The following is a 26,241-nucleotide window of genomic DNA, read 5'->3' as shown; positions in this document are numbered from 1 at the left end:
AGATGAAAAAAAGGATAAAGTAGAGTAAACTAATTACCTCTGGTGGAAGAAAAAAACTCATAGTATGGAAAACAGGGAGCAATGAACCATAACCTTTTCACATCTGTAAGTTTTGGCATACAGTAGAACAACACATTTTAGTTCCCAGAGGTGGCTTTGGAAAACTATTTACGGTTTTCCCTTGAGAATCACAACAAACATGACAAACAGCAATCCCCTCCATATGTAGTTTTGCATTAATGTCTTCTACCAGTTTTCCAAGAGCTAATTTCGATGCACACTGATTTTCTCATTTTAACCTACACAGGTATTGTAAGGACACAAGGCTCCTGGCTGAAACATATTACATTCCAACAAGTACAAACATAGTATCTTGGCATTCTAGTATCCTTACTGTAAAGTTTCTAGCAATGGGTGATGACTTAACCAGTTTTATCCTTAATGTTTAGACAAGAGATACGCCCAGTCTGCACATTTTAGACCACAATTTTTTTTCTGATGCACAAACTGAAGTAGGTTTTCTGTTTGTTTGGGTTTTTTATTGGCTTAGGAATTTCACTTTGATGTGGTTCTCTTGTTTCTGGTATGTTTGTTGATTTGGTACATTTGTTTTGGTTTTCTTACACTAAAGCTTTGTACTACACATTTGACTTACTATGCAACACTTGAGTAAGTCTCCCAAAAACAGTCCATATTGTTTTCATCAATAATTAGGTTAATTAACCTAAAAAGGTATCTTTAGGTTATTAAAACAAGTATTGCAATAGCTCTCCTTAGATGAGGCAGAGGCCTGATTGTATATTGCAACTGTTTCTGATATGTTTCAGACATCCTCCAGCTCTGACATGCCATAGCGCTTCTTTCAGAGACACCTTAGGGTTATACCTCCACCATTTCACACTCCATGTACACACACACAGAAAGCCATAAAATTCCTACTGGTACTGGGTACACACTCACAACATATAGGCCTTCACTTGACAAGTGTCAGGAAAAGCAGCAGCCAAGAACGGACTGTGGCAAGTGCACACAACTATACAACTCTCACAAACTATACCAAATCAGTTTTGTAACCATCTTCTTCACATGTCATTCAAAAATATTTTTGGAGAACTCAGAAAAAAAAAAATGCACCCCAAATGCCATAGTTCTCCCCCACTAATCTATAGCACAAAAGAAACATAGGATGGAAATAAATAGAAGTGACATGCTCAGCAGAAATACACTAGTGTTTAAAGTCTGGAGCTCAAATATACACATAAAGCACTCCATCTGTCTTGCTGTTCCTTTTTCTAAACCCTGCTTCAATAGTGCACTTAATCATATTCATTTTCTTGCCTTGCTGCATCTGGCCCTTAAACACACCTTGTTTTAACAAACAGCAAGGAAACAACCAAAAAGTCATTTCAACTTGGCACCTATGGTTGGAACATGCTGAAAAGAATGCTAACCTGTTTATTGACTTCAGCCATGGACAGTTGTAACGCCATCAACATGCAGTCTGCTCCACATACAGTAGTCCTTTCAGAGTTGGAAAATAAAGGCCATTGTCTTCTGAAACACTTGACCAAGTGTAAAATTTTTTGCTGGAAAGTAACCATTGTCCAGACTAGAAGATCGATATAATCAAGAGAAAAACAAATATAACTATGCCAGAGGAATATGCAGGTCTTCACCTCCCAAGCTGTGCAAACCCTGTTGTATCTTCTTAAAGACCAAGTTCCCAGAATAAACTCTTCCAACTAAACCAGACTTGCCTCACTGTGACAGAGCAACTATGAAGATAAGGGGTTAAAAGTGTTTATGCTTCGCCTTCATGAAGCCTTTACTTTCCTTGTATGCTCTGCCAACATAAAGGAATGTTATCACAAATATAAGTCTTTGTCTCCAAAAGCAGCCTCAGAGCGTCTTCAGTACTTTCTGCATTCGCTATACATACAGATGAGTGTCTATAAGGATGTTTTAAACCTGGAAAAAAAGAGATTTAATATTTCTAAGAGTTTCTAACACAGATGACTAGAGACTTTTGTTACCAATACAGTCTTTTCCCTTTTTTTTTTTTTTTTTTTAATTCTATAAGGCATTACCTTCTCTAGCAGTAACTGGACTACTTCACGCTTTGGTCTCTCTCATCTTCTTGCATTTGTCAAGAAAAGGTACATGACAGTGTAGTAGAAGTTTGCCTTTAAACTTGTTCTTTTCTGAAACAAAGTTCCCCAACTTTGTGACGGTACTGGAGCAATACCCATCCCATGTACGTACAGAAGAAAAAACTCAACCTTTGACCTTTTTCCATACAGCTGAGGCAGAGCCCGCAGCGCGTTTGGTTTTTCTGTAACAGAATGAGGAAATGTGGCCAAGGGGCAGGGAAGACAGGCGACATGGGGAAACAAGCACGACTGCAACTTCTCACTCTCCAAAACACTTCAAGGGGACAATCCACTTGCTAATGTGAACGTCATAAGGGGGTCACAGAGGATGAAACAGGTGGGCTGCAGGTCAGCGTGGGGCAGAGTAAAACCTCTCCGAAGGCTTTTCTTTCTCCCCACCCTGCGAGCTCTCCGAGGGACCATACCTGTCGCTCCCAGCGAAACAGCCCGAACAAGCCAAAACCCTTGCGGAGCCGCCCCTAACACCCAGAAGGAGCATGGACATTAGCATTGCGGCCGAGCGGTCCGGCGGCGGTAGCCGTCCCAGGCCCCGCTGCGGTGCCCTCAGCGCGGAGCCGGAGCGCGGCCGCTGTGGCGGGGCCGGGCTGGGGCGCGGCGGCCGCGTTCAAATCCGCCGCGCGGCCCAATGGGCGCGGGGCCGCTGCCCCGGAAGCAGCCGCGCCGCTGCCGCCCGGGGCGGGCGCTGCTGCTGGGGAGCGGCGGGGCCGTGCGGGAACGGGAGCCGGGGACGCGGAGGTGCGTGTGGAGCGGGGCTGGGGCACCGCCGGCCCGGGGGAACTCGGGCAGCCTGGCTGGGGAGCAGCAGCTGGGCCCTGAAGGGAAAAGGAGGGAGTAGGAGGGTAAAGGATGTGCATGGATGGGGTGAGGTAAGGCGCGTCCACGTGTGTTTGCCCTAATCGTGCTACCTAAAGAAATGAAGGTAAAAATACTCCTGGTGTTTTCAAGCTGGTCTGGTGATCAGCTGAGAAATGAAGGTAAAAATACTCCTGGTGTTTTCAAGCTGGTCTGGTGGTCGATAATTCAGGCTGAGAAAGTTGGAGTTGTTCAGCCTGAAGGAGTTTGAGTGGAGATCTCACAGCGCCTTCCAGCATCTCAAGTGGCACTACAGGAGAGGTGGAGAGGGACTTCGTCAGGAGCTGTAGTGATAGGAAGAGGAGCAATGGGTGCAAAATGAAAAAGGGGAAACTTTAGTTACATGTGAGGAAGAAATTCTTTGCAGTGAGAATGGTTAGCCCCTGGAACAGGTTGCCCGGGGAGGATGTGAATGTCCCAATCCTGGCAGTGCTCAAGGCCAGGTTGAATGAGGCGTTGAGAGCCTTGTCTAGTGGAAGATATCCCTGCCCATGGCAACAGGGTTTGGGACTACATGCTCTTAAACTCCTTAACATTCTAAGATTCTATAATGGCTTGTTCATGGGAAGCCTTGGGGGAATAAAACTTTTGATAGAATTAAAACTTGCACTTGGCTTTAGGAGCAAATGGCTAAATGGCTAAAGTATTTACGGTAATATAATGGACTGTTGTATGACTTAATACACAAACACACAACTGTGGAGAGCCTCTCTATGTTTGAGTGATGCCTCTGTCAGACCTGGCTGCCTCCCAAGCAAAACATTCAGTCATGGATGCTGAGACCTTCCGATCGTTTGCACACCAAAATCTGTCAAAGGTCTGAGATTTCAAGCTGGTCTTCCACGTGGTGTGTAGTTAAAGGTCTGATTTCCCAAAAATACATAAACTAACGTCAAATCTGTACTGGGACTAAAAAGAATTGATTCTGAAATCAGTTGTGTATCTTGGCCTCTTGTGTTCTAGCACAGAAACCTGGTTTTTGTGAAAACTGGTTGAATGCTCGACAGGGTTTTCATTGACAGTTTTTAGTTTGACTCACAGTCTGTAAAGAGGTAGACAAGTAAGATAATTTGAAGGTAGTGACATGTTGTTTCTTCTCATTTGGTTGAAAATGTTAAAATGCTTTGTGTGACACTTCTGGAGTGTGTGCAATTACTTGTTTTTTTGTATTGGTGTTGGGTTGCCAAGGACTGATTTAACAGTTCTTGCTGAAGTCTGTAAGAGACAGTTTTGAATATATGTTAGTGTAGTAAATATTCTGATTGACAAAACAAACAGGCTACATCTAATAAGCTTAACTGCAGCGTTTGTGTCCTTGGACATGTTATAGGAAATTTTTATTTGCTCTGCCATAAATACTTTATATTTTTTATTCATGCAATGAATCATCTATGCTTTTTAAAATTTTTGTGTAGGAATGAGGATTGTCATCCTGGAGAAGACATTGCTTCTGTGATACCTTGATTTAGTTCACTGAAAATGAAGCAAGATTCTACTAGAAACACTTCTTACACTGTGGATTGTGAGGATTATGTGCACGTGGTAAAATTCAATCCATTTGACAGTGGAGATTCATGTTCCCTCATTGCTTATGGTGGCAACAATTACGTGGTTGTTGGGACTTGCAGATTTCAGGTTAGTCATTTTTGTTAGATGTCCCTGAAACTGACTTTACTAGCACTTCTACTGCAGGAAGACTCTGGTCACTTTCCTGTTTCCTCTTCTCCCTGTGATAAACAAGGGAGAATTTTACTTGTTTATTACACTAACAAGTCTAGGATACTTGTTTTTCAGGAAAATATAAATACTTTATATTTATATTATTTTTAGGGATGAACTGTAGAAATACTTACCTCATTTTTTTATTGCTTTTATTGGCTCTCCCTCACAGACTGTTGGAAACAGTAAAATTTCTTGCCTCCAAGTTATTTACAGTTATATTGTGAAAAATTTTAAAATGGAAAATACTGAGTATTGTATATTTTAATACTGGATAAAATGTTTTTCACTAGATGGGGTTTTTTGCCTAGATGCTTGACAATCAATTGAAGACAATTGCTTGGAATTTCTAAGCTTTTTTCCTTCATCTTTCTCTTTATTATACAATATTCTTTTTGTAATTTGTCTATTAGGATTAATAGTGTAGCTCATATTTTTATTATTATTAATTTTTTATTATTGTTATTCCCCATGGTCTTACTGTTGGAAATTTTCTGAAGAGCACCTAATGCTCACCACAAAATCATACTGACATTTGTGTTGTTCACTACCTTGTTTCTGGTGTAGGCCTGCCTTGAAAAGGAAGTAATTAAAATTTTGACAACCACTGACACAAGGTGGTTTTTCTACAATTTTCATATCCTCCCTTCCCTTCCACATGTGGAGTCAATGAGTATTTCAGAGTAGGAGAGGAAAATGTTATTCTTTCTTCCTGTTGAGAAGCATTGAAAAGCTGGGTAATTTCATGCATCCTCACCTGGGTTCTACATTATGTAGAGGACGTACATAGAGGTTCTTTATCTTAAAGCAGAATTGTGATATAGAGAAAATTGTGTAGGAATATCCTTTGAGGTGCTCCATTGGATGTTCTGAAAACTTTTAAAAGATTTTTAGGGGTCAGTTTATTGACAGAGACCATAATCCCAACTCTTGTTTCATTTTTTCCTGTCATCTGGTGTTCTTTACCAGTGGTAAGAATAAGCAAGCTTGTATTTAGGACTAGATGACAGAGGGCACCTTTTTATCTCGTGCTGTTAGAAGAGCAATGCTCTGGAAGTGACAGCATTTTTCCATGGTGTAAAAACAACTGAGAGAGAAGACAGATTAAATTGCATGTTTGCATTTGTTCCCATTGCTTCTTCTCACTGCAGTGTGTGCTAAATTGCCATGCTGCCTTAGTTGTATCTGTGAAGGTACTACTTGTACAGAGAATGAGCTCAGCATCTTTGTAGCTCAGTTCTGATTTTTCTGCTCTTCATTGGCCTCTGGTTTGAGACTGCAATCAGTCATAATTTACTCATGCTTTAATGTATTTCTAAGTACTTAAATATTTCAAGTTAATGCTTTCAGTACGTTCCAGGTTTTTGCTTTGAAGATGTTGTGATCTGAAAAGATCCCAATATATGTAATTTTGAAAGCCCTTTCATTTTGTAGCAATCTGATTTGTTAGAAGTCACTAAGACCTTGTTCTGAATCAGCTAACTGCAATATTTCTATAGGAGGAGGATGCAGAAGTGGAAGGCATGCAATATAAGACACTAAGAACATTTCACCATGGAATCAGAGTTGATGCCATAGCATGGAGTCCTGAAACTAGACTTGATGCTATACCTCCCCAGATAAGGTACTTAACAATAAACTACAGTGACTCCTTGTCTCTTACCTGTTTTTTCCTAAGTCCTTAATATTGGACTGTTCAAGGCTTATGAGTGAAATCTAACTTCTTAGAAAGCACTGATGAAGTCTCTGAATTCTTCCATATTTATTCTTATAGTCTTTTTTTTTTTTTTTTGCTAATTTGCTTGGTTTTTGTCCTCCTTCTTGTGCCCCTTGACCCTCTCCCCACTGAATAAGCTGTAAATAATATTTTTTTCATTATTTTTATGGACCTCAGATGTAGTTTCTTTCTTTGTACATCTCTGAGGAGCCATTTCTTTTAAGAGCTTTAGTAAATGTGAGATCATTTGAATGGCCCCCTTTATAAAGCTATTTGCATAATAAGTGCTGTGTTTCAATGTAGGTTAGATACTATTTGTGAGAGCCTTTGAGGTGTAAATCTAGAAAATCTAGAAAGATAGTTAGCTATTAAGTGTGAACTTCTAAACTAAAATGTACTCAGTAGTTTGTTTGATTCTTCAAAATTACCATAGTTGCTTACTGCTCCATTTTCATACAGTCTTTTGGGTTAAAAAATGTTAAATAGAAATTGGTTTCTGAATTTTGTATTTCAGTATTTTGAAACACTGATAATGAGGTTTGTTTTTATGCCTCAACACTTAACTTCTTCCAAGGAAAGTTTCAGCAGCATTTATGAGAGATATTTCAGATAATTGGTAATTGATCCAAATTTAGCTTTGTAAAAATATCTGAATAAGTATTCTTGGCACTTGATGCACACTATTTTACAGATAAGCTCCAGTTATAACTCTGCTTGTGGCCAAAGCAGAAAACTTAAGACAGATGCTTTTGGGTTTTTTCAAAATCTGTTTTTTTCATTGCATTTTTAAGATGAAGGAAAACTGATTAAAAGGCAACTATTGCAATGCTGATTGACTGATGAGCTTTTTTTTTTGTCTGTTGAGTGTAGGTTTTGTACTGCAGCTTCTGATAGGAAGTTAAGGCTGTTTACTTCAGACCTGCAGGACAAGAATGAATTTAAGGTAAGGGCAGCTAGTAAGATTTCTAAAAGATTATTTAGTTTTTAGTGAAGTCTAATCTTTAACTATCCTTCTGCTCCACTTGTGACAGATCCTAGGTCCATCATCTCTAGGGATAATAACTGTATTGTAAATACCTTTCTGTCTTTAACGTGGGAATAACTGTAATTATCACCTACATGATCTTCTGATTTTCTTCAAAATTCTTCCTTTGAAACAATGTCCCAGTCCAGGTACTATGGTTAATTAGATGTTTGTGCTATCCAGTATAAAGATTTTTGGTGAGGTCTTAGCTAACAATAAGCAAAGCTAATTAATAAATTTTAAAAAATTGGAAGAGAGTATCCTTGGCTTTTACTACTTTAGAATATGATGCCTCTTTTGATGAGAGTGGCTTAATGGGTATAAAGGAGAAAAAAATAGACTTTTATTTTTGGTGTGTTAACTTACGTTACTAAGACAATGAGATTTGTCATAGAGAAATTAAGTAAATTGTGGATGTCAGTTATGTGGCCATACTGATAATAGAATGAATACAGGCAGGGCATAAGAAGTAAAGATGGATGCTGCTAAATGTCTTGAAAGAAAATGCTTTTTGTGTTGCTTCATACATGCACATACTTTTAATTTCCTTCTTTTAGTGTTGGTGTGACATGATTTTGCCACTGAGCAGTGGGATAACTGACATAGTTAGTCAGCTTAGTGAGATTTCTGACAAAATCGTTCTAAAAGTTCTTTATGCTCTTTGCTTGTGAGTTTATGTCTGTCATTCCATATTGAAGTTTTCTATTTGTGTAATAGCTACAGTTTTGTGAATTTTGGACAAGAAGCATTAATGTTAAGCTGTAAATTAAATCTTTTAACTTAGCAGAATGTAAAATTTCTTTAATATTAGTTAATGGATTGATAATAAGTCGGAATAATGAAACAATGGGATAAATTTGGTACTACAGACTCTAGTGAGCTAAATTCAACATCTAAGTTCTAATTTTCCAATTTACTTCGGATTAATAAGGCCACAAGAAATAGCGTGGTCAGCAGGAGGAAGGAAGTGTTTATCCTCTGTACTTGGCACCTTGAATCCTCTCTTCAGTTTTGTGCCACTCTGGACAAGGAAGACATTGAGGTGCTGGAGCATGTCCAGAGAAGGCAGTGGAGCTGGGGAGGGGTCTGGAGCAAAAGTCCAGGAAAGTCCAGCTGAGAGAACTGGGGTTGTTCAGCCTGGAGAAAAGAAGGCTTGGGAGGGACCTTACAACCTCTACAACCACCTGAAAGGAGGCTGTAGCTATGTGGGGATCAGCCAGCAAGCCTCCCAGCCAACAAATGACAGGACAAGAGGAAATGGCCCCAAGTCATGCCCAGAGGAGGATCAGATTGAATATTAGGAAAAAATTCTTCTGTGAAAGGGTAGTCTAGCATTGGAACAGGATGCCCAGGGAAGCAGTGTGATTGCTGTTTTCACCTTATAGATGTGGTGCTTAGGGACAGACCTGGCAGTGTTAAATTCATGTTTGGACTCAGTGATCTCAGAGGTCTTTTCCAACCTTAATGATTCTATGATTGTTTGGTGCATATGCAATACAAATGAGAAATGTTGGCTTGAATTTAACAGTAAAGCTCTTAGCTTTGTTTATGCCAGCTCCACCACTGAAATTAGCTGTTCAAGAACTTTATTAAGGATGTACTCTGGCTGAGGGACAAGTAAAAATGCATACTGTATTTTATATGGGTCAGGCTTGGTCTAATGTTAAAAATAATCAGAAAACAGCTAAGTATACATATTTTTACCTATTAGTGAGGAACTCATTAACAAAACAAAGAATATGGACTAGTGTGTGTTTATGTCAGTAAAAGTTGTCTTTGAGACTGTCTTCTGGAGTTTTTTGATATAAAGTGTGGAAAACCCTTTCTGGCAATCAATTAATTTCTTATATCTGGACAATTATTATACTTTAGTTTTCTTGTCAAGAAAAGTAATGCCTAACTCTGATTTAAAGCACATGCAAAAACACAGATGTTGACAAATTCTGGGTGAGCTACGCTGATCTGGCTTTCAATAAAGTTTGATACAGTGGCTTCTTATTAACAGTTAACTGATATCTCAGAAAACCTATTTCATAAACCTGAGGTTGAACTCATGATGAACATGTGGAAAATTTTGATCTATTATACGGTGCACACTTGACACATGGGATCTTCAGGAGAGGTCCAGAACATGGAAACAAAGCTGAAGGAAGTATGTGACTACGTTCAGAATGTAATCTCTGAACATTTTGTCTTTTATAGTAAACAATTAGTACGTGTTGCTTCTGGAGGGATAGACAGAGTAATCTTACTCTGTTTTCCCAGTGGAAAAACTGTCTTGATGTAATTATCAACAAGGAACTTGAAGCACATTTGAGTTTTCCATTACTCTGTCGACACGACTAATCCAAAATTTATGGGTTGGATCAAGCCCAGAACAAAAAAAACAAAAGGTAAAATATGACTGATGGATCTTCGTGAAACCTTTTTCTTCTTTTGAGGTTTTCATTTAGAAATGAATTATGGCTTCCTTGTCCTGTTTCAAATTTTGCTTAATAAAAAGCATATTTCATCAGAACTGTAGAAGTAAAATGAGGCAGGATATTTGAATTCAGAATGCTGAAAATTGTCAAAAGACTTGGCATTCTGTCTAAATAGTTTAGCATCATCTTAGGGCCTATTAGTTCTAGTATAATCCATTGGACTTTAATAAAATAATGGGAAAAATATTAGAAAAAAAAGTTGGCTGCTGAAAATGTTTCTGTATTGAATTGATGAGGCATTCTTAAAACTTTTAGAGAGGGGGATTTAGTTATTGTGCGTGCTTGAGATTTTCTTTTTTTTTTAATCTGTTCTGCATTTGTTCCTCAGAATAGCTACACTTAAAGGTGGTGTGTTTTTCTTTGAGAAAATTGTAGAACTCGTTTTCATTCGACCTTGTTTTCCTCTGCAATCTCTCAGTCTCATGCTGTTAACGAGAGGATATTTTTGTCTCATTTTTATGATACCTTGCTGGGCAAAACAAAAGCAGCTGTGCCTTGAGACTTAATCAGTGAGACTGAATAGAGGAGAGTGGAGCAGTAACAGATACATCTACACATGGAAATTTGCCTGGCTTAAAATTTTGTGAGATTTCTTTTAAAAACACAAATAGGTGTATTTAATGAGAGATTCAGAGATAAGAGTTTCTTACCAGTAATCAGAGTGCTTTAATGTAGGTAGATCATGCATTCATTGCCTGGTAACTCTCCTCTTCCTTTCTGAGATTTACTATCTTCTACCTTATAAATTCCATGGTTGAAAAAATGATAAAAAGCTCTAGTGTGATTCACAGATCTCTGTCAAGCAAAAGCATCAAACTGACCTCTGTGCTAACTACAAGGAGTAGTGGGGGGGATCTTTTCACCTGCAGTATGAATCTACACACGAATTAGATACTTTGAAGAAATCCAGTTACTCATAAAAACTTTTTTTACCTTCTATTAAAATTATAGTTTTATCTTAACACACACCTTTCCTTTAGCAGGTCTGTTAAATGCATTGGTGGAACAGTCAGCTCGAAGGTAAAAGTATTTCTCTTTTCTGGTTGGCAGACATTTGATGGCCACACAGATTACATTAATGATCTGGTCTTTGCTCCCAACGAAGGTCAAGAAATTGCAAGTGTAAGTGATGATCACACCTGCAGGTATGCGTTTTGTTCAAAACACTATCGAAAAACTAGTGCTGGACTTTTTCTATTTGTGAATGTTTTATATGTCCACTTAAATAAATAAGCATTTATATTTTTTAGTGTGCCTTCATGGCCCACTAACAAGACTAGTCCACTAACAAGATAAGAAATGGACTATTCTTGTTAACTTAGGTTGTGGACTGGCTTTTTGCTGTGACTTGTGGCTTATCTTTTTTCAAAGCAATATTTTGAATCAGCTAGATTCAAAATGAAGAAAACTTTTGTCTTGGATTTGCATACATTGTTTTCCCCCTTCTGGGATAGGAATAAAATGAGAATAGGAGAAAGCAGACATGTACAGCTCAGTGCTGAATTACACAGACCTTCTCTACATATTCTGTCATCAGGTGGGTCAAGTTTAAACTCAGTGAAAGTCAGTATGTGAGCTTGTCCATCTACCCAAGTGTATTAGCCTTACCAGGGGATGGGATGACATAGCCTGAAGACAGCACCATCCTAATACAGTGGTATGGGCAGCTCAAAATACCATGATTACAGCTGCTTCAAACCCATATGTTTGGATACTTATAACTGGAAGTAGAAGGGAAGCATGGTTGAATGCTTTGAAGGCTACTGGGTAAAGGTTTCTGATGCAGGAGTTTGTCAAAAGGTTACCCATCTTCTAGCAGTGTGCAAGAATCTGTTAAGCTGCTCCTCTTACCCCTCCAGTGCAGTTGGAGAGATCAGGAGGGCTGTGCAGGCTTTTCAGGTCATTGCAGTAGGGCAGCAAGAGAGTTGGGAAAGCATCATCTTTGACTTTCTGTACTCTGATGAGTAAGCAGTTTTTCCATAGATGTCTAGTCAGTATTTCCAACAAAATCATTAGGAGTGAATAGTAGAAATGTATGACTTAGCTGTATCTTCTTCTGATTTATTTCCTGTCCTTGATGTCTTCGTTAAATCTAAACTCATATTTGGCTTATTCAGTAAAAAACTGTTTGACTCTGTGGCCTTTTCCTGTTTCTTTTATAAAATGCTCAACTTGCCTAGGATTAAAGAAAACTGTTTTAAAACCAGTTTTCTAATTGATACTAATCTAAAGGGAAATAAAATGTATGTAATTAATATATACTAACAAGGTTGCAGCTTAGTACCTATGAAAGACATGTTATGCCATAAAGCATAAAGTCTTTGGTTAAAAGCCATGGGAAATAAGTAGGATTTTTTTTGGCTACTTGAGTTCTTATTTTTTCCATTCATGCATGTGGGGCATGAAGAGTTTTTTCTATTGAATTTAAAGGTTACACTTTTAAAACTAATGGAAAATGCATTCCTTGGGACTTACCAAAATCATTCTTTACTTACTCTGTAATTTGCTTCAGTACTAATGTAAGAAGAGGAATAATTCTTCTGTTTGTACTGTTTCTATCTGGAAATTCTTCTTAGGATACAAAATCTGATAATGCCTGTGGAATAAAGTTTTAGAACAATTAGTACAAGTCTTGAATTCCACTTTTAAGTCTTAATAAAGTTTTAAAACAACTTCTCAGTATGTACTGACTATATACAAGCATGGTTAGGTCTTCCCTGGTTTTCACTCAAGAGAAAGTTTAGGTTTAAGTTCATCAGAAGCCTCTAGGGAAGTGAGATTTTCAGTTTTCACCCACTAAATAGTCTTGCCACATGCTGCTGCAATTGTGACATCTCAGACTGGAGTTCAGTCATTTTGGCTGGAGGACAGACACTGTAAGTTGGATACTGGTTACATCCAAAGTTCTTACCTTTAAGTTGCTGCTGTGTCACTCAGGAATTCTTGTTTCTTGCACATGGTCTTGATCTCACAACTCAAAACTTTTTTGCAGCTGTGAAGTAGAACCGCACTAAAAAATAATTGCAGTGGTCATCTGTGTTACAATGGCTTTAAGGATTTAATACCTTGAAATGGTAAGGCAGTATACACTTTGAACATTTGCATCAAGTGTAGGAATGTGTGCATCCCACTTTGTTAATGAGATCTCTGTGTGTGTGCAACTCCCTGTGCACCACTCTTCAGAAAAAAAATTACTACTGGCTTTTTCATTATGATTCAGAAACACAGTCTAGGAGTCTGCACAAATTCAGATGTACAAATGATTTTGTTTTGATACTTAAAGCCAAAAAATTGTGGGAAATGTTTGGAAAACACCACAAGTTCAACTGACACCCTCCACTTTTGGTGGTTAAAGACCTGGTGTTTCTGGAATTACTTAATGCAAAATACCATCCTATCAAAACCCACTAATCTCATATCCATGCTAAAAATGAATCTCTTGTCTGTCAAAAGGTTAATTCAGTCTGATTGATAATCACTTCATATTCCCTCCTCAGGTGGAACTGAAAGGTCTGACAGTGTCAGACCCTTAAAAATACCAGCATGGCAATTTCTTCTGGTCATCGAGTGCTGGAATGGCTTGTATTTTGAAAAGCTAAAAAAGAGTCATCTATCCCTTTCTCTCCCTCACTTTCTTTTAACTATTTCTTAAACTACATCCTCTTCCTTTTTTTTTGAGTGCAAAATAATGTACAGTTGAATTATCTTCCATATTATCTGTGACTATACTTGCTTTGTGATTTCTTTCCGAGTTCTGTTCATTTCCTTAGACCATGGCTCACATCATAGAGGACTTTGTGAATTCATTGGTCACTCTGAAGTTCAGGCCTTCTCTGTGGCATGTAGAATAAATTATTAATTTTGTTCTCTAAGCAGGGGTTAGGGGGCAAGGTTTGATGTCACTGAAAGCTAAATTAACTATAGTTTTAGAATGCTTTATAGTGTTTCATCTGGTTTTAAGGGGATTTATCTAGCATATTTTTTACATGGTACTCTCATACCCTGGGTATTTTGTGTAGATTTTTCTCTAGACAATAGGAAAGAAAGCTAATGGTAACTCCTGGTTTTTTGGGTTGGTTTTTTTTTTTTTGTTCGTTTTTCGGGGTTTTTTTGTTGTTGTTATTCTTGTTGTCTTTAATGTATTGCCAGCACACATTGCACTTGAGTCTTACCTTGATTATTCAACAAATATTTCAGGTTTTGTCTATGTTGAAAAGTGGTCATTATCATTTATTTGTGCCTCCAAAACCATGCTCTGTTTGCATTTCTAGTGCAGTCAAGTATGGATTTCTGTCAAAATTTTTATAAAAGTTGTCATACCAAATTACTTCTTTCTCAGGTATGCTGGTTACATTTTATCAAGCTAGTTCTGCATTATAATTTATGAAAATAAAGAAGTCTTGGATTGCTTTCAGAGTCCGGTCTTTGAATTTGCACACTTGTGTGCATCCGTGTATGTAGTCTTACACAATTCTGTTACATTGTACAGCCACAATGCATTAATCAACTGGTTTTGGACAGTGCAAGAATTAACTGGTCTCCGGTTGGTTTAAAAAAAAAAAAAAAAAAAAAAAAAAGAAAAACAACCAAAAGCTTTCTGGAATGTTTGGAATATTATTTCAGTGTGATCTTAATAAATTTTTCATTAGGAAGTCTTCAAAATATGAGGATGATGGAGTAATTTCCTTTGTGACACTTTATAGCTTAAGAGTAACATAGCCCTAGAATGTAGTCTAGCCTGTAAATTGTTTTTAAATAGAAATCATTGCATTAGATTTGTTTAGAAGTTTTATATTTTAGAAAGCCATCAGCAGAATTGGTAGTTGAGTTTCTCAGTAGCAGTCATACCACAGAAGCATTTAGTGTTAGATCTGCATTGGGAACAATAAGCTGATAGCTCTTAACAGCTCTGGTAGAAAGGACAGAACTGGAGTGTCACATTTTTTGTCAAAAATGCTGCATGGTCTCTGTTTTTCCATTAGATAAATTTAAAGGTATTTCAGTAGTAGAAGTAGAAATGTGTATTTCTTGGACTTAGTTCTAAGTGTGCATGGCCTGAAATGTGTATTAGTGAAGTGGAGATACTGCACTGTGTCTCTACCAACACTGCAGGGTATAATTGCAGCCCACAGTCAGCAGTGAGAAATATATCAACCTATTCATTGCATATCCAAGTAAATATTACAAGAAGCTAGAGATAACATGTTTTTTTTTTATGTCAAGGTCTGAAATACTCTAATTGATAATTCTTTAGGAACAGTGACGTTTCCTTTGATCACCAAAAGAAAATGGTGAACATGGGTCAGCTTTCTGAAGGAATATTTGTACATTTCCTCTGTGAAAACACTTCATTAAAATTTAAATATTACACCTTTCTTTTGCTCTGACCGGACAGAGGAATCTCTACAGTTCCACTTCAGCCTTTCATGTCCTGCCTAGTACCCTCCAGCTCTGCGATAGCCAAATCCATATGGAGTTGGCAGAAGACCTTAGAGAAAGCCAGTATTGGTTGTATTCTCTGCAATATGTCCTAATCTCTGCACTTCCATGTTCCTTTTCTGAGGTCTTCTCACTCCTTGTGCTCAGTGAGGAACAACTTCACCTTTGTGTGATCTCAGGAACAGAAATCCTGCCCTTCTCCATAGTCCTCTAGGCGTTTCAAGAGTGACAGGATTTTACTCACACATGGAATATGTCTGATGGAGATATAAAGAAATGTATTAAAGTTAGATACTAAAAAAAAAAAACCAACAAAACCATGTTGGACAGGAGTAATCTTTGAGTAATGGATCAAGTATAGCTGATCATGCTATGTGAGTGGGAATCAGATCTCAAAGTTTCTTCTAGCCCCCACCCACTCACTAAAATTGTTAGAAATCTTTTGTTGGAAGAATTCCCATTTTTACTTCCATCTTCTGGGGATTTGAGAAATGCCTGAAGATTGCAATCTGGTTCAGTTCTTTCACTATTGCAAATTATTATTTTTATCCAATTAGCAGTTGGTTCTAGTTAGAATTATTCATAATTCAGAAAATTAGAAGATAAAATAAGGATCATCTCCATTGCCACAAGTTTTCAGAATTCTAATGAGGTACTTTGCCAGCTGTAATAAAAGTCCACTGTATGATGATACTGCTGCACATATGCATCCATATTCATGCATACAAGATATAATATAGCTGGGTCAGTGGAATATGAATATCTTCATGCTAGGAGATAACTGCAGTTTTCATTTCTTTGTTAGTTACAAGATGTGAGAGACAAGAGAAAGGTACTAGTATCTCAAGAATTTTCTTAAACAGCATTTGCAACTATCTGTATTTTAGTTGGTTTAAGTTTTCTGAGTACTGCAGTAAATAATTTCTCAGTCCTTAGTTACTCTAAAATTTACTGAGAAGATAGGATGCTATTTTTGAGACTATACATTAATCAAACTTGGTCACTTATTTCAACTGTATTTATTCAAACTTTTCTCCAATAAATTTTTTGTGTAATTTTTTTAAATATCAGAAAAAAATACCACAAGCTCAGTGACAAGTCTATGCCACGAGAGTTGGTTGGAAGAGAAGTAAGAGAGGGACACATTGCAGGGTTAAAAAAGATAAGGATGTTTGGAGAAAAACAGACAGTTATTTTAGTTTGATATAAAATCATGGTAGTACTAGTAAAGTTTCAAGAGCTTTGAATGGGAGACAAATTCCTCAGACTTCTTGGATTGATTTACATGATAGGAATGTGGACAAAATAGGGAGGCAGCATCTGTAGCTGATTTGGTTATGATTACTGAGAAATTTAGGAATTGAAAATCAGTTTGGCTAAATTTTTGGGGTTTACACGTTTTTTACTTGGGTTTTTCACAAAGAAATATTGAAAAGGGTTGATTGAACACATATGTAATTGTATAGACATGATGCATTCAGACAAGGATCTATCTTGATATGTATTGCCTGGTTTGTGTTTTTGGGGTTTGGGGTTTTTTTCCCCCAAAACTAAATAATACTATCTTTGGTATCAATAAAGAAAATATAAAAGAGACTTTTAGCCATTCTCCTCCCCATTCTGTTTGTTACTAACAGTCCTGCCATTCTTACAAAGTAAAAAATACAAATTTGGTAACTTTATAAATAACAAAGTTATGGAGGTAAAAAGCATAAATTTCTGTCTCAACACCTAATAACATCACTCACTTCAGGGAAGGAAACATAATGGCATATTCCTTTTGCCAAAATGATTCACCATCTTCTCTTGTATCATAATTTTCTCCCTGCACAGTAAATACACATGGGAAGTGTTGATTTGACTTGGACAAATCTACAAGGCAAAATTTTTGGCAGTAGAAGAAAGTATTGTATGTTTCTAAATTACCTAATCAAGTAGATATTTCATTTTTTAAACACTTGTCAGGTTTTTGTTTTGACTTTTTTTAGTAAGCACACTGATTCTTCAAGATTAGAGACCCTCTGTTTTCTACGGGGAGAACAAATATTTGATCTATTGTGGTTTGGCATAAGAAAACAACATTGTTCATTAAATATATTTACTTTATTCCCATATATTTTGTCTAGACTTATGATGTATTGGTTAAGAGTTTTTTTAAATCTCTTAAATATAAGGCTCTAAGCACCCTGGTGAGATATAAACTGAAAAAGTCTGGAGGAAGTCAGCAAAAATCCTCTAGAATAAACAATAATAGTACGTAGCCACTCATCTAGCTCAAAAGACTGGGCAGAACACTACTTTAAAAACTGGCTCTTTCTCAAGTTTTGCATGTCAGAGAGGAAGGATATATGTGTATGTTTCAGTGTCCAAATGTATATAAATAACATGTAGCCTTGTGGTTTAGATGATGTTCACAACTGTGATGTCTTTGTCCTACAACTGAGCTATCGATTCTGTAGGAAAAGAGGGAGTTGAGCGGTGGCTGTGAGGTAAAATAGTCTCAGTTTTGGTTTTGTTGCATTTTAAGAAACAAAGTAGCTCCATGGCTCATTACCATTCTTATTGAACATATCCAAAGAAAACTCACCCATCACCTAACTAGTTTGGTGTTTCAGCATACACTTTCCTGTCCATCCATATTGGCCGAATACTGTTGAATATTTAATGTTTTTATAGCTGCCAGATATGTACTATAGGTGTTTTTAACGGAAAAGGTAAAACTGGCACATGCAATTTGCCTGTTGAAAGCTCTCCAAGACCCCTTCTTGGTTAGTGTTGCCTCTGCCATAGATCCTTCTGTTTGCCTTAGCTGCATTTCTGGTTTCTTATATTTCCATTACTCAATCTTGTTTTACCAGGAAATGCTGGAAACTCTTATATTAGGCAGCCAAACTACTTTCATAAAGGGTCTTGGCCTTTACATGGCAACATGGATGATTTAAGTTGTTTGGTATACCTCATTTTAGGTTCCTTGTATCAACTGGACCAACACTGACTTTCCTGCTTTGTACTGCCTCACTGTTATTTATGGTATAGTACAAAAGGTGTAGTGTTGACTTATGAAAAAATGGAAATATCTCACTGAGATTTCATGTCTAGATAAGTTAAAATGTCAAATCATTTGAATAGTTAAGCAGAGGCTCTGCCTCGCTCGTCAATGTTAAAATACATTATCTGCAGCACTGGCCACTTTCAATGACTTCTTGAAATGATACAGCATGAACACTATTTCATTTGGTCACTTCCTCTGTGAACATATTGAGACACTGAAAATTAGTGTATTTACAGTCAAATGGCAATAGTTTAGTACTTTACTTCTTTTTCTTTCTTTCTTTTCTCCCCAGAGTCTGGGATTTGGAAGGAAATGAGAAGGCCCATTTTGTCTTACGTTCTTCTGGAATGAGTGTTTGCTGGCATCCTGAGGAGGCTTTTAAGGTTGTGGTTTTCTCCCTCACCACCTTTAAAATAACAGGAGAGAGGACATACCTAAAGTGTGAATCTTTGATGCTCTAGTAACATTAAAGTTTGAGGACCTAGTTTACACTGTAACTGGATATTAATTGGATCTGCTAATGTGAAGGGACTGTGAATGAATTGTCATTGCCATTCTTGTCATTTTACTCTCAGTTCCTTACTCCTCCCATCAGAAATACTCCTTCTTGATTAGGTACATCAGTTGTTGATAACTATTCTGCTGATTGCTTATTAACTGACAGTTACCAGGGAAGAGCTTGAGTTTTCTCAGTCATGGTAACAGTTCACCAATAATACAGACTCTTCATAGAACATGCCAAGCTTTGAAAAGTATCTGTTTGAAGCTAACAAGGGACATTTTTGTTGTTGTTGTTGCTTGAAGTGTATGAAATATGTTCTGAAAAATCAAATCAGTAGACTGTGATTTTATACTTATCTCATTATTGTACTGAGGAGGATTAATCAGCTGGTAAGTACCCAAATATCCACTTTCATTAATGGTCTAGTCCCTGCAGTCTTGGATTTATTATTCCTATTGTGCCTATCAATAACTGCCTTAAGCAGCTACAAATGGTTATTCGGGTTACCACAAAAACACATACTTAAAACAGAGAAAAGCAGTCAAATAAGATATCAAAATATTTACACAGCAGTAAGGAAGGAGGATCTCTAATCTCATCACACTTTCCACCAATATCAATATCCGTCCTTACTAAGAAAGGAAACTGTTAACTAAGAAAACTGTTGATTCAGGTGGCATCAGAATTTAATGGGTTAGCTGCTGTTTGCTACTGGGCAACTTTGTTAGCACAACAAAATTAATAGATTTTCCCAAAAATACTGCAATCGTATGCCAGTCTTAGATATTATTAGCATGTCTTTTCTTTGACCATTATCAGAGACAGGCACAAGGTTTTTTTGACTTTTTGGGGTTTTTTTTAAAAAAAAAGAAAAGCCCATTCCAAACGCTCATAAAACTTGATAGATTTAGTTCTTGCTGAAAAGCTTATTGCAGGTCAAAATGCTTACTGCACCATGACCTTTAGTTTGCAGGAAAGCATGTTTTGGTGACAGTTCTGTTTTTCCAAACTAACTGGTATTACTGGAGTATTTTTTTTATGCTTCTTTGCCTTTCTTAATTATTGTTCATGACTATCTGAAAACCATTTCTCCTCATGATGAAAAATCTCATGTCATCATCTGGGCATTGGAATGGGTTGCCCAAAGAAGTTGTGAAGGCTCACTCCTTGAAGTGTTCAAGACCAGATTGGATGGAGCCCTGAGCAATCTGGCCTAGTAGAGAGAGTCCCTGCCCATTGCAGTAGTTGGGAACTAGAGGATTTTTTAATTCCCTTCCAACCCAATCCTTCTATGATTTTGTAATTTAATCAGGAAGTTCTTTCTACAATACTTAAAAAAGAACTGCTTGAGTGTACTGCTGTAATGGAAAAAGTTTAGATAAAATATTTTGCAAACTGTTATAGGATGAAGTAGGAGATGTTACATAAAATCAGTAAGAGTGGTTCTACAGATTCTACAGCCACACTAATTAATACTTTGCTTAGAATGACAGAATCATTTAGGTTGGAAAAGACCTCTAAGATCCTTGAGTCCAACCTTTGATTGAACAACATTACATCAAATAAATCATAGCAGTAAGTGCCATATGCAGTGATTTCTTGAACACCTCCAGGGACAGTGACTCCACCACTTCCCTGGGAAGCCCTGTTCCAGAGTTTGACAAGCCTTTCTTTTTTACAGCACTATGTGTCAGTCTGTCCTTTGTACTCAGAACAGAAGCTGCTGTATGTTAAAATAATAACTTTTCGTTGTATGAAAGCACAGTGCTTTGGTGGTTGTGAACTGATGTTTCTAACCACCAAAATTATACACATAGATATCTATAGCAATATAGAAATAAAATAATGTAATCATTATGTATAACAGTGTAACAATAGTATAGATTAAAGTAGTTTTTATGTATTGGATACAGAGTGTCCAAGAGAAAGTCTTCTGGTATGAAGTGAAGAACTGTACTTCTTCATTTAGTGTTAATATTTGCTTGAATGTATTCGAGGTTTTCTATAGAGTAGAAAAAATTTAATTTCCATTACATGCTAAGTTTACCACATTCTATGAATTTCTTTTTAAAGCTGATGGTGGCAGAGAAGAATGGGACAATACGATTCTATGACCTGATCACACAGCAGGCCATTCTCTCCCTGGAGTGTGAACAAACACCACTGATGTCAGCAGACTGGTGTTTAAAAAATACTTTTAAAATTGGAGCAGTGGCTGGAAATGATTGGCTGATCTGGGATATCACTCGCTCCAGGTATTTTTATGCCCATGGCATAGGTGTCTTTATTCTTTTCATGAGACAATGCAGGTACTTGGCTAATAAAGCATGGCAGTCACAGAATCACAAATGGGTCAGGTTGGAAGAGACCACAGTGTGTCAGCTGGTCCAGCCTCCCTGCACAAGCAGGGTCATCCTAGAGCACAAGGCACAGGATTGTGAATATCTTCTGTGAGGGAGACTTCACACCCTCTCTGGGCAACCTGTTCCAGTGCTTGGTCACTTGCAGAGTAAAAGAAGTTCTTCCTTATGTTCAGGAACTTCCTGTGCATCAATTTGTGCCCACTGCCTCTCATCCTGTTGCTTGCAGCACGGAGCAGAGCCTGGCTTCATCCCCTTGACACCCCCCTCCAGATACTGATGGACATTGATGAGGTCCCCTCTCAGTCATCTCTTCTCGAGGCTGAACAGGCACAGCTCCTCCAGCCTTTCCTTGAAAGAGATGCTCCAGCCCCTTGCTCACCTTTGTGGGCCCAATGCATAAGCTAAATAAATGAACAACTATCAGGAATTATGATATTGATACAAACCATTCCCTGGTATTCTTTGTTTCATCTTTATCAATATTTTATGTTAAAAATGTAAAATTTTCTTTTTGTCCATTTGAGATAGTATCTCACTACTGTTTGCCTCTCACTGTATGTGTTTGTTAAAATTTCATTCCAAGTCATAAGTAGATAACTATTGATCCATAATAAACTGGACAACTACTTCAGTTTTCCTACTCTAAATTGAGATTCAAGCTGCAGGAATGCTCTGGTTTTCCCACAGCTGTTTCACAGAGAGTAGACAATGTGTCCCCTTCTGTACTTTTAGTACTTAAGTACTTTTAATACTTACAGTATAAGCTGTAGTTGTTTGCAGAACAGTTTTTTATCTGAATGTCTGTTTTAGTTATCCACAGGATAAGAGACCTGTCCATGTTGACCGAGCCAGATTATTCAGGTATAAATGTTGTCTTGATTTTATGGGGTTTATCTGTTTAAGTCTATATCTATGCCAACTTGTGAGTTTAATAACCTGCTTGTGTCTCACTTAAGTAATTTTTAGGGGGACTGGGTCTATAAACTTTGTAAAATTTGTGAATGACCCACATTTAGTATATATGTGTAGCATTCATGTGATACTTTTTTCTTTTGTTTTACAACACTGTGCATATGGAGCTGTGGGTAGGGAATCATTTACAAGCTAATTCACTAAATGTTTCTCTGCTGTTAATAGAATATGTGACATGTTCACAGTTAGTCCCAAGGGAAGAGAACTCCACTTTGTGTGCACTTCTGCTGGTATGAGAGAGGTGTTTGGAAAGAACATTCATTTTATTCATAGGTGGGTTCATTTTATTCACAGGTGGTCTCGAGTGAATGAAAATCTGTTTGCAACCACTGGATATCCAGGAAAGACAAATACTCAATTGCTGGTTCATCATTTAGGACACCCCCAGGTAAATTTTTGATTTGAGTTGTATCTGTTCTCCTCAGATCAGACTCATGTTACTTAAAAACTAGAATTAAAAACTAGCCCAAACCATTCAGAACTGCTGCTTGGTATACCCACTTTATTTTATTTTGGTTTGTGGCATTCATGCTAAGGAAAAAAAAATTGCTGCACACTTAAACTGCTAATTTAGAAGCTGCATGATCTCTCTGTTTTAGCTTGGTTTGCCATATCAGTTCTAAGGGGAAGAAAAACACCTGTAACCTGATATTTAATTAATCTGGCAATATTTCTAGTTCTTAGGAGGCTAAAACACCTAGTGGTATATTTTTTCTGGTTTTAACTAATTATATTTTAAATCATTAATGAAAATGCAAAGCGTAGGAAATATTTTGGTTTTGTTGGAGTCAGTATATATTTGTAATGCTTACAGTAAAAATATTACCTCCAAACATACTAGTTATGAATACATTGGAATAACAGAAGTAATTTCATTTTAAAAGGTTTCTGAGTTTGATATCATACCTTTATAACATGCTAATGTAAAGAGTTGAAACTATTTGTTATTATGGAATATTCTGTTGTATGTTACTTAAATGTAGTAAGCAGCTACTCAAACTATGTAGCAGAAAATCACATTTTTCAGTAGAATTTCTGTTGTATTTTAACTGTATTTGTTAAGGAGTATTTAATCTGTGGTGTTTATTTGCCTATGCAACTTGGTATCTGCAGTTTAGAAATCATTTATAAGGGAAATTGTACTGATATTTTTCTCTCTCTCTCTCTTTGTTTTTTACAGCCCATTCTTACTGGAACTGCAGCTGTAGGATCTGGTTTGACATGGCACAGAACTCTTCCATTATGTGCAGTTGGAGGAGACCATAAAATTTTCTTCTGGGTTACTGAAATGTAAAATAAGCATTTGCCTTCAATATGAAGCTTGACAGCATAATGCCTTTTTTGTAGTAAAATGAAGAAATTTGCTTTTTGTGATGGTTTTCACTTGGACAACAGAAGAAAGAAACAAGCAAGATATAAATCACTTGTGTTTGATTTTTAGCTTGCAAGCACAAGAGCTTTTGAAAAAAATGGTTATCATACATCTGGTTCTTGGTTTTTTCTATTAGAATAAAATGTACTTTTTAAACATGGTATTTGGTGTGAAATGAATTTTTTTTTCAGGAGTTTTTAGGAGATTTTATGTCCCAGCATGTCAGTCTCATAATCTCACTCAGTTAATAAAGCTCAAATACCTGATATTGTGCAGAGTACCTACAGAAAGAGCACCTCTCTATATTAACTTTGCTAACCATGACTATCTTATAAGAAAAAAAAAATGCAGTAGTGTACTGTGATAAAATATTGTTCCTGGATGTTTTTGAAAAAACTAGTTACTACTACCAGTGAAGAAGCTAATGGTAAAATCAGAATGATAATTTGAAGCAGTTTTATTTCTCTAAAGACGACAGAGGGATTTACTTTTAGGCCTGTCAAACAGCATAGCAAGGGTTTTTTTCTGCTTACAGTCTTTTACTTCCAGTCTTTACAGGAAAATCAAAGGCATTCTGCTTTCTAGAAACATATTTTTCCTGTCATTCCCATATAAGACCCAGAACAGAATGAAAAAAAGAAGACAGACATAATTTATGTCTTAAGTATCTTTCTTGCACACTTTTGCAATTGAAGGGATGTCAGGATGTTACACTAGTGTAACAGCTCCTTACAGCATTGCAGCCCTCCTTATTAGCTATAGTTACATTTTAAAATATTTGTTTATTTGATTGTTCCTATTTATGTGGGACACATAAAACCAGTTCAGAAGTAGGACATCAATAAGTGAAATTACAGTCACCTTTTGAAACCTAGGACCATATTATATTTCTCATAATCCTTTATCCTTGAGAAATTTTGCTTTCCAGCTGGCAACAAAATTAACCTAAAACAAGTATGAAGTTCCTTAGAAGTTCCAGTGGACTGGTGTGTGCCTAAACTGTAAATAAGCAGACGTTTCAAGGTAACAGTGCTCTGTTTATCTTGTATCCATTGTTTGACCAGAGATAGCAGCCTTAAGGGGAGGTTTAATTCACTTGTAGCTAAAAATCTTTGTGGCTCCGGGAGGAAGGGTTGGCCTGAGGCACTGTTATCCTTTTGGTGTGTAGTGGAACTGGAGCAGGCATGGGTTTTTCTGTCCTCAGAGCAAGTTTCACACAGCTCCTGCCTATGCTGAATATATCCACTATAGGCACCAATTAAAAATGCGGGAGTGAATGGTGGGTGCTGCTGCCTATTACCTGTTCCCAACAAACCTCTCCTGTAGAAAAGCAGGCTGAGTTAACATTCGGACAACGCAGTCAAACCCCACACAACACTCCCCACAGCTGGCTCAGCGAGAGAGGCTGGAAAGGCCCTTTTTGCAAGGTTTTATTCCAGTTAAATATATCCCATGTGACTGAAAGGAACCCGGGGAGAGAGCAACCACCTGCCGCAGGCAGCTTAAGAAGGGGAAGGGGTTGGGGTCAGAGCTAAGGGCAGGGCAAAGGGGATCGTTCTCCAGGGGAGGAGGCAGCCACCAGTGGTGCCAAGCCAGTGAGGGGACAGGGAAAGGGGAAACTAGGGAGAGCTGCGAAACAGAAGTTCATGTGGGAGTCTGTCCCCCAGCAGGACTCACTCTATGGTAGGTAGTCACTGCTATTGCCAGGGCAATGTGCTTGGGAATTGTCTGAGAGGAGAGATTTCATGGGATGCCACATGACCACAGATAGCAGCCTTAAGGGGAGGTTTAATTCACTTGTAGCTAAAAATCTTTGTGGCTCCGGCAGGAAGGGTTGGCCTGAGGCACTGTTATCCTTTTGGTGTGTAGTGGAACTGAAACAGACACGGTTTTTTCTGTCCTCAGAGCACGCTTCACACAGCTTCTGCCTATGCACAATATATCTATAATCAGGACCCATATGTTATCCTTTTGGTGTGTAGTGGAACTGAAACAGACACGGTTTTTTTCTGTCCTCGGAGCAAACTTCACACAGCTCCTGCCTATGCACAATATATCTATACTCAGGACCCATACAGACAAGGGCAATATGCACCAGGTATGTGCAGGTGCACTCCTGAGTGACACTTCTTTGGTTTGGAATTGCTTAAGACCCAAGAGGGCAAAGAACAGAAATTCTTTTGTTTTGTAGTTAGTCAGAAACCAGGATGTTTGCTTTTCATACTCTGTTTTTAAGGACTACTTAAAACTGTTTACCCAGGAAGAATCTTGCCAAGTTCAAGGCTCTTCATTTTACACTGGAAATAAGTAATATGGATATTTAAATAAATAAATAAATAAGAGAGTAGTTAATGTTTTTAGCATGTTCTCCATGCTCTTTTGTACAGAACAAAATAATTAGTTAATCCTCTCATGTTGCCTCAGCACAGTACTTGGAAAACTGAAACTTGACAAACCATTTTCAGAGAACTTCAAAACATTTCTCATTTAGTTTCTTCTTTTTTTTTTAAAGAAACCTACATAAAAGCTAACATTTGTATTTCTCAGTCTACTTAACTGTGAAGGGTTGATAATT

At 37.4% G+C, this 26,241-nt stretch overlaps 2 protein-coding genes across 3 annotated transcripts in view; one reads left to right on the top strand and one right to left on the bottom strand.

Annotated features, from left to right (window-relative positions):
- The window catches only part of LOC121332814 (PARP1 binding protein), a 39,467-nt gene extending 36,776 nt beyond the window's left edge, over window positions 1-2,691 (bottom strand). Inside the window, exons 1-2 of the mRNA XM_041398632.1 lie at window positions 2,576-2,691; window positions 1,452-1,968 (exon numbers count right to left, since the gene is read on the bottom strand). Of these exons, the coding sequence (XP_041254566.1) occupies window positions 1,452-1,601 (150 nt within the window). The 5' untranslated portion in view covers window positions 1,602-1,968; window positions 2,576-2,691. The remainder of the gene's footprint in view (window positions 1-1,451; window positions 1,969-2,575) is intronic.
- A 141-nt stretch (window positions 2,692-2,832) lies between these two features.
- NUP37 (nucleoporin 37) lies at window positions 2,833-23,826 on the top strand. Of its 2 annotated transcripts, none has more exons than XM_041398592.1 (10): window positions 2,833-2,906; window positions 4,439-4,658; window positions 6,242-6,366; window positions 7,330-7,402; window positions 11,017-11,111; window positions 18,750-18,840; window positions 21,033-21,214; window positions 22,133-22,183; window positions 22,589-22,682; window positions 23,475-23,826. In XM_041398592.1, the coding sequence occupies exons 2-10, from the start codon at window positions 4,503-4,505 to the stop codon at window positions 23,586-23,588; spliced, it is 981 nt and encodes a 326-aa protein (XP_041254526.1). In that variant the 5' UTR covers window positions 2,833-2,906; window positions 4,439-4,502; the 3' UTR covers window positions 23,589-23,826. The 2 variants fall into 2 exon arrangements, with proteins under 2 accessions (XP_041254526.1, XP_041254527.1); XM_041398593.1 differs by having other exon boundaries at window positions 2,902-3,037.
- Window positions 23,827-26,241: the final 2,415 nt, after the last annotated feature.

Source organism: Onychostruthus taczanowskii, unplaced genomic scaffold, assembly GCF_017590055.1.
Source record: "Onychostruthus taczanowskii isolate IOZ18803 unplaced genomic scaffold, ASM1759005v1 scaffold15, whole genome shotgun sequence".
NCBI classification, from domain to species: domain Eukaryota; kingdom Metazoa; phylum Chordata; class Aves; order Passeriformes; family Passeridae; genus Onychostruthus; species Onychostruthus taczanowskii.
Note: the sequence above shows the minus strand (reverse complement) of the source record. Positions and strands in the feature narration are given on the sequence as shown.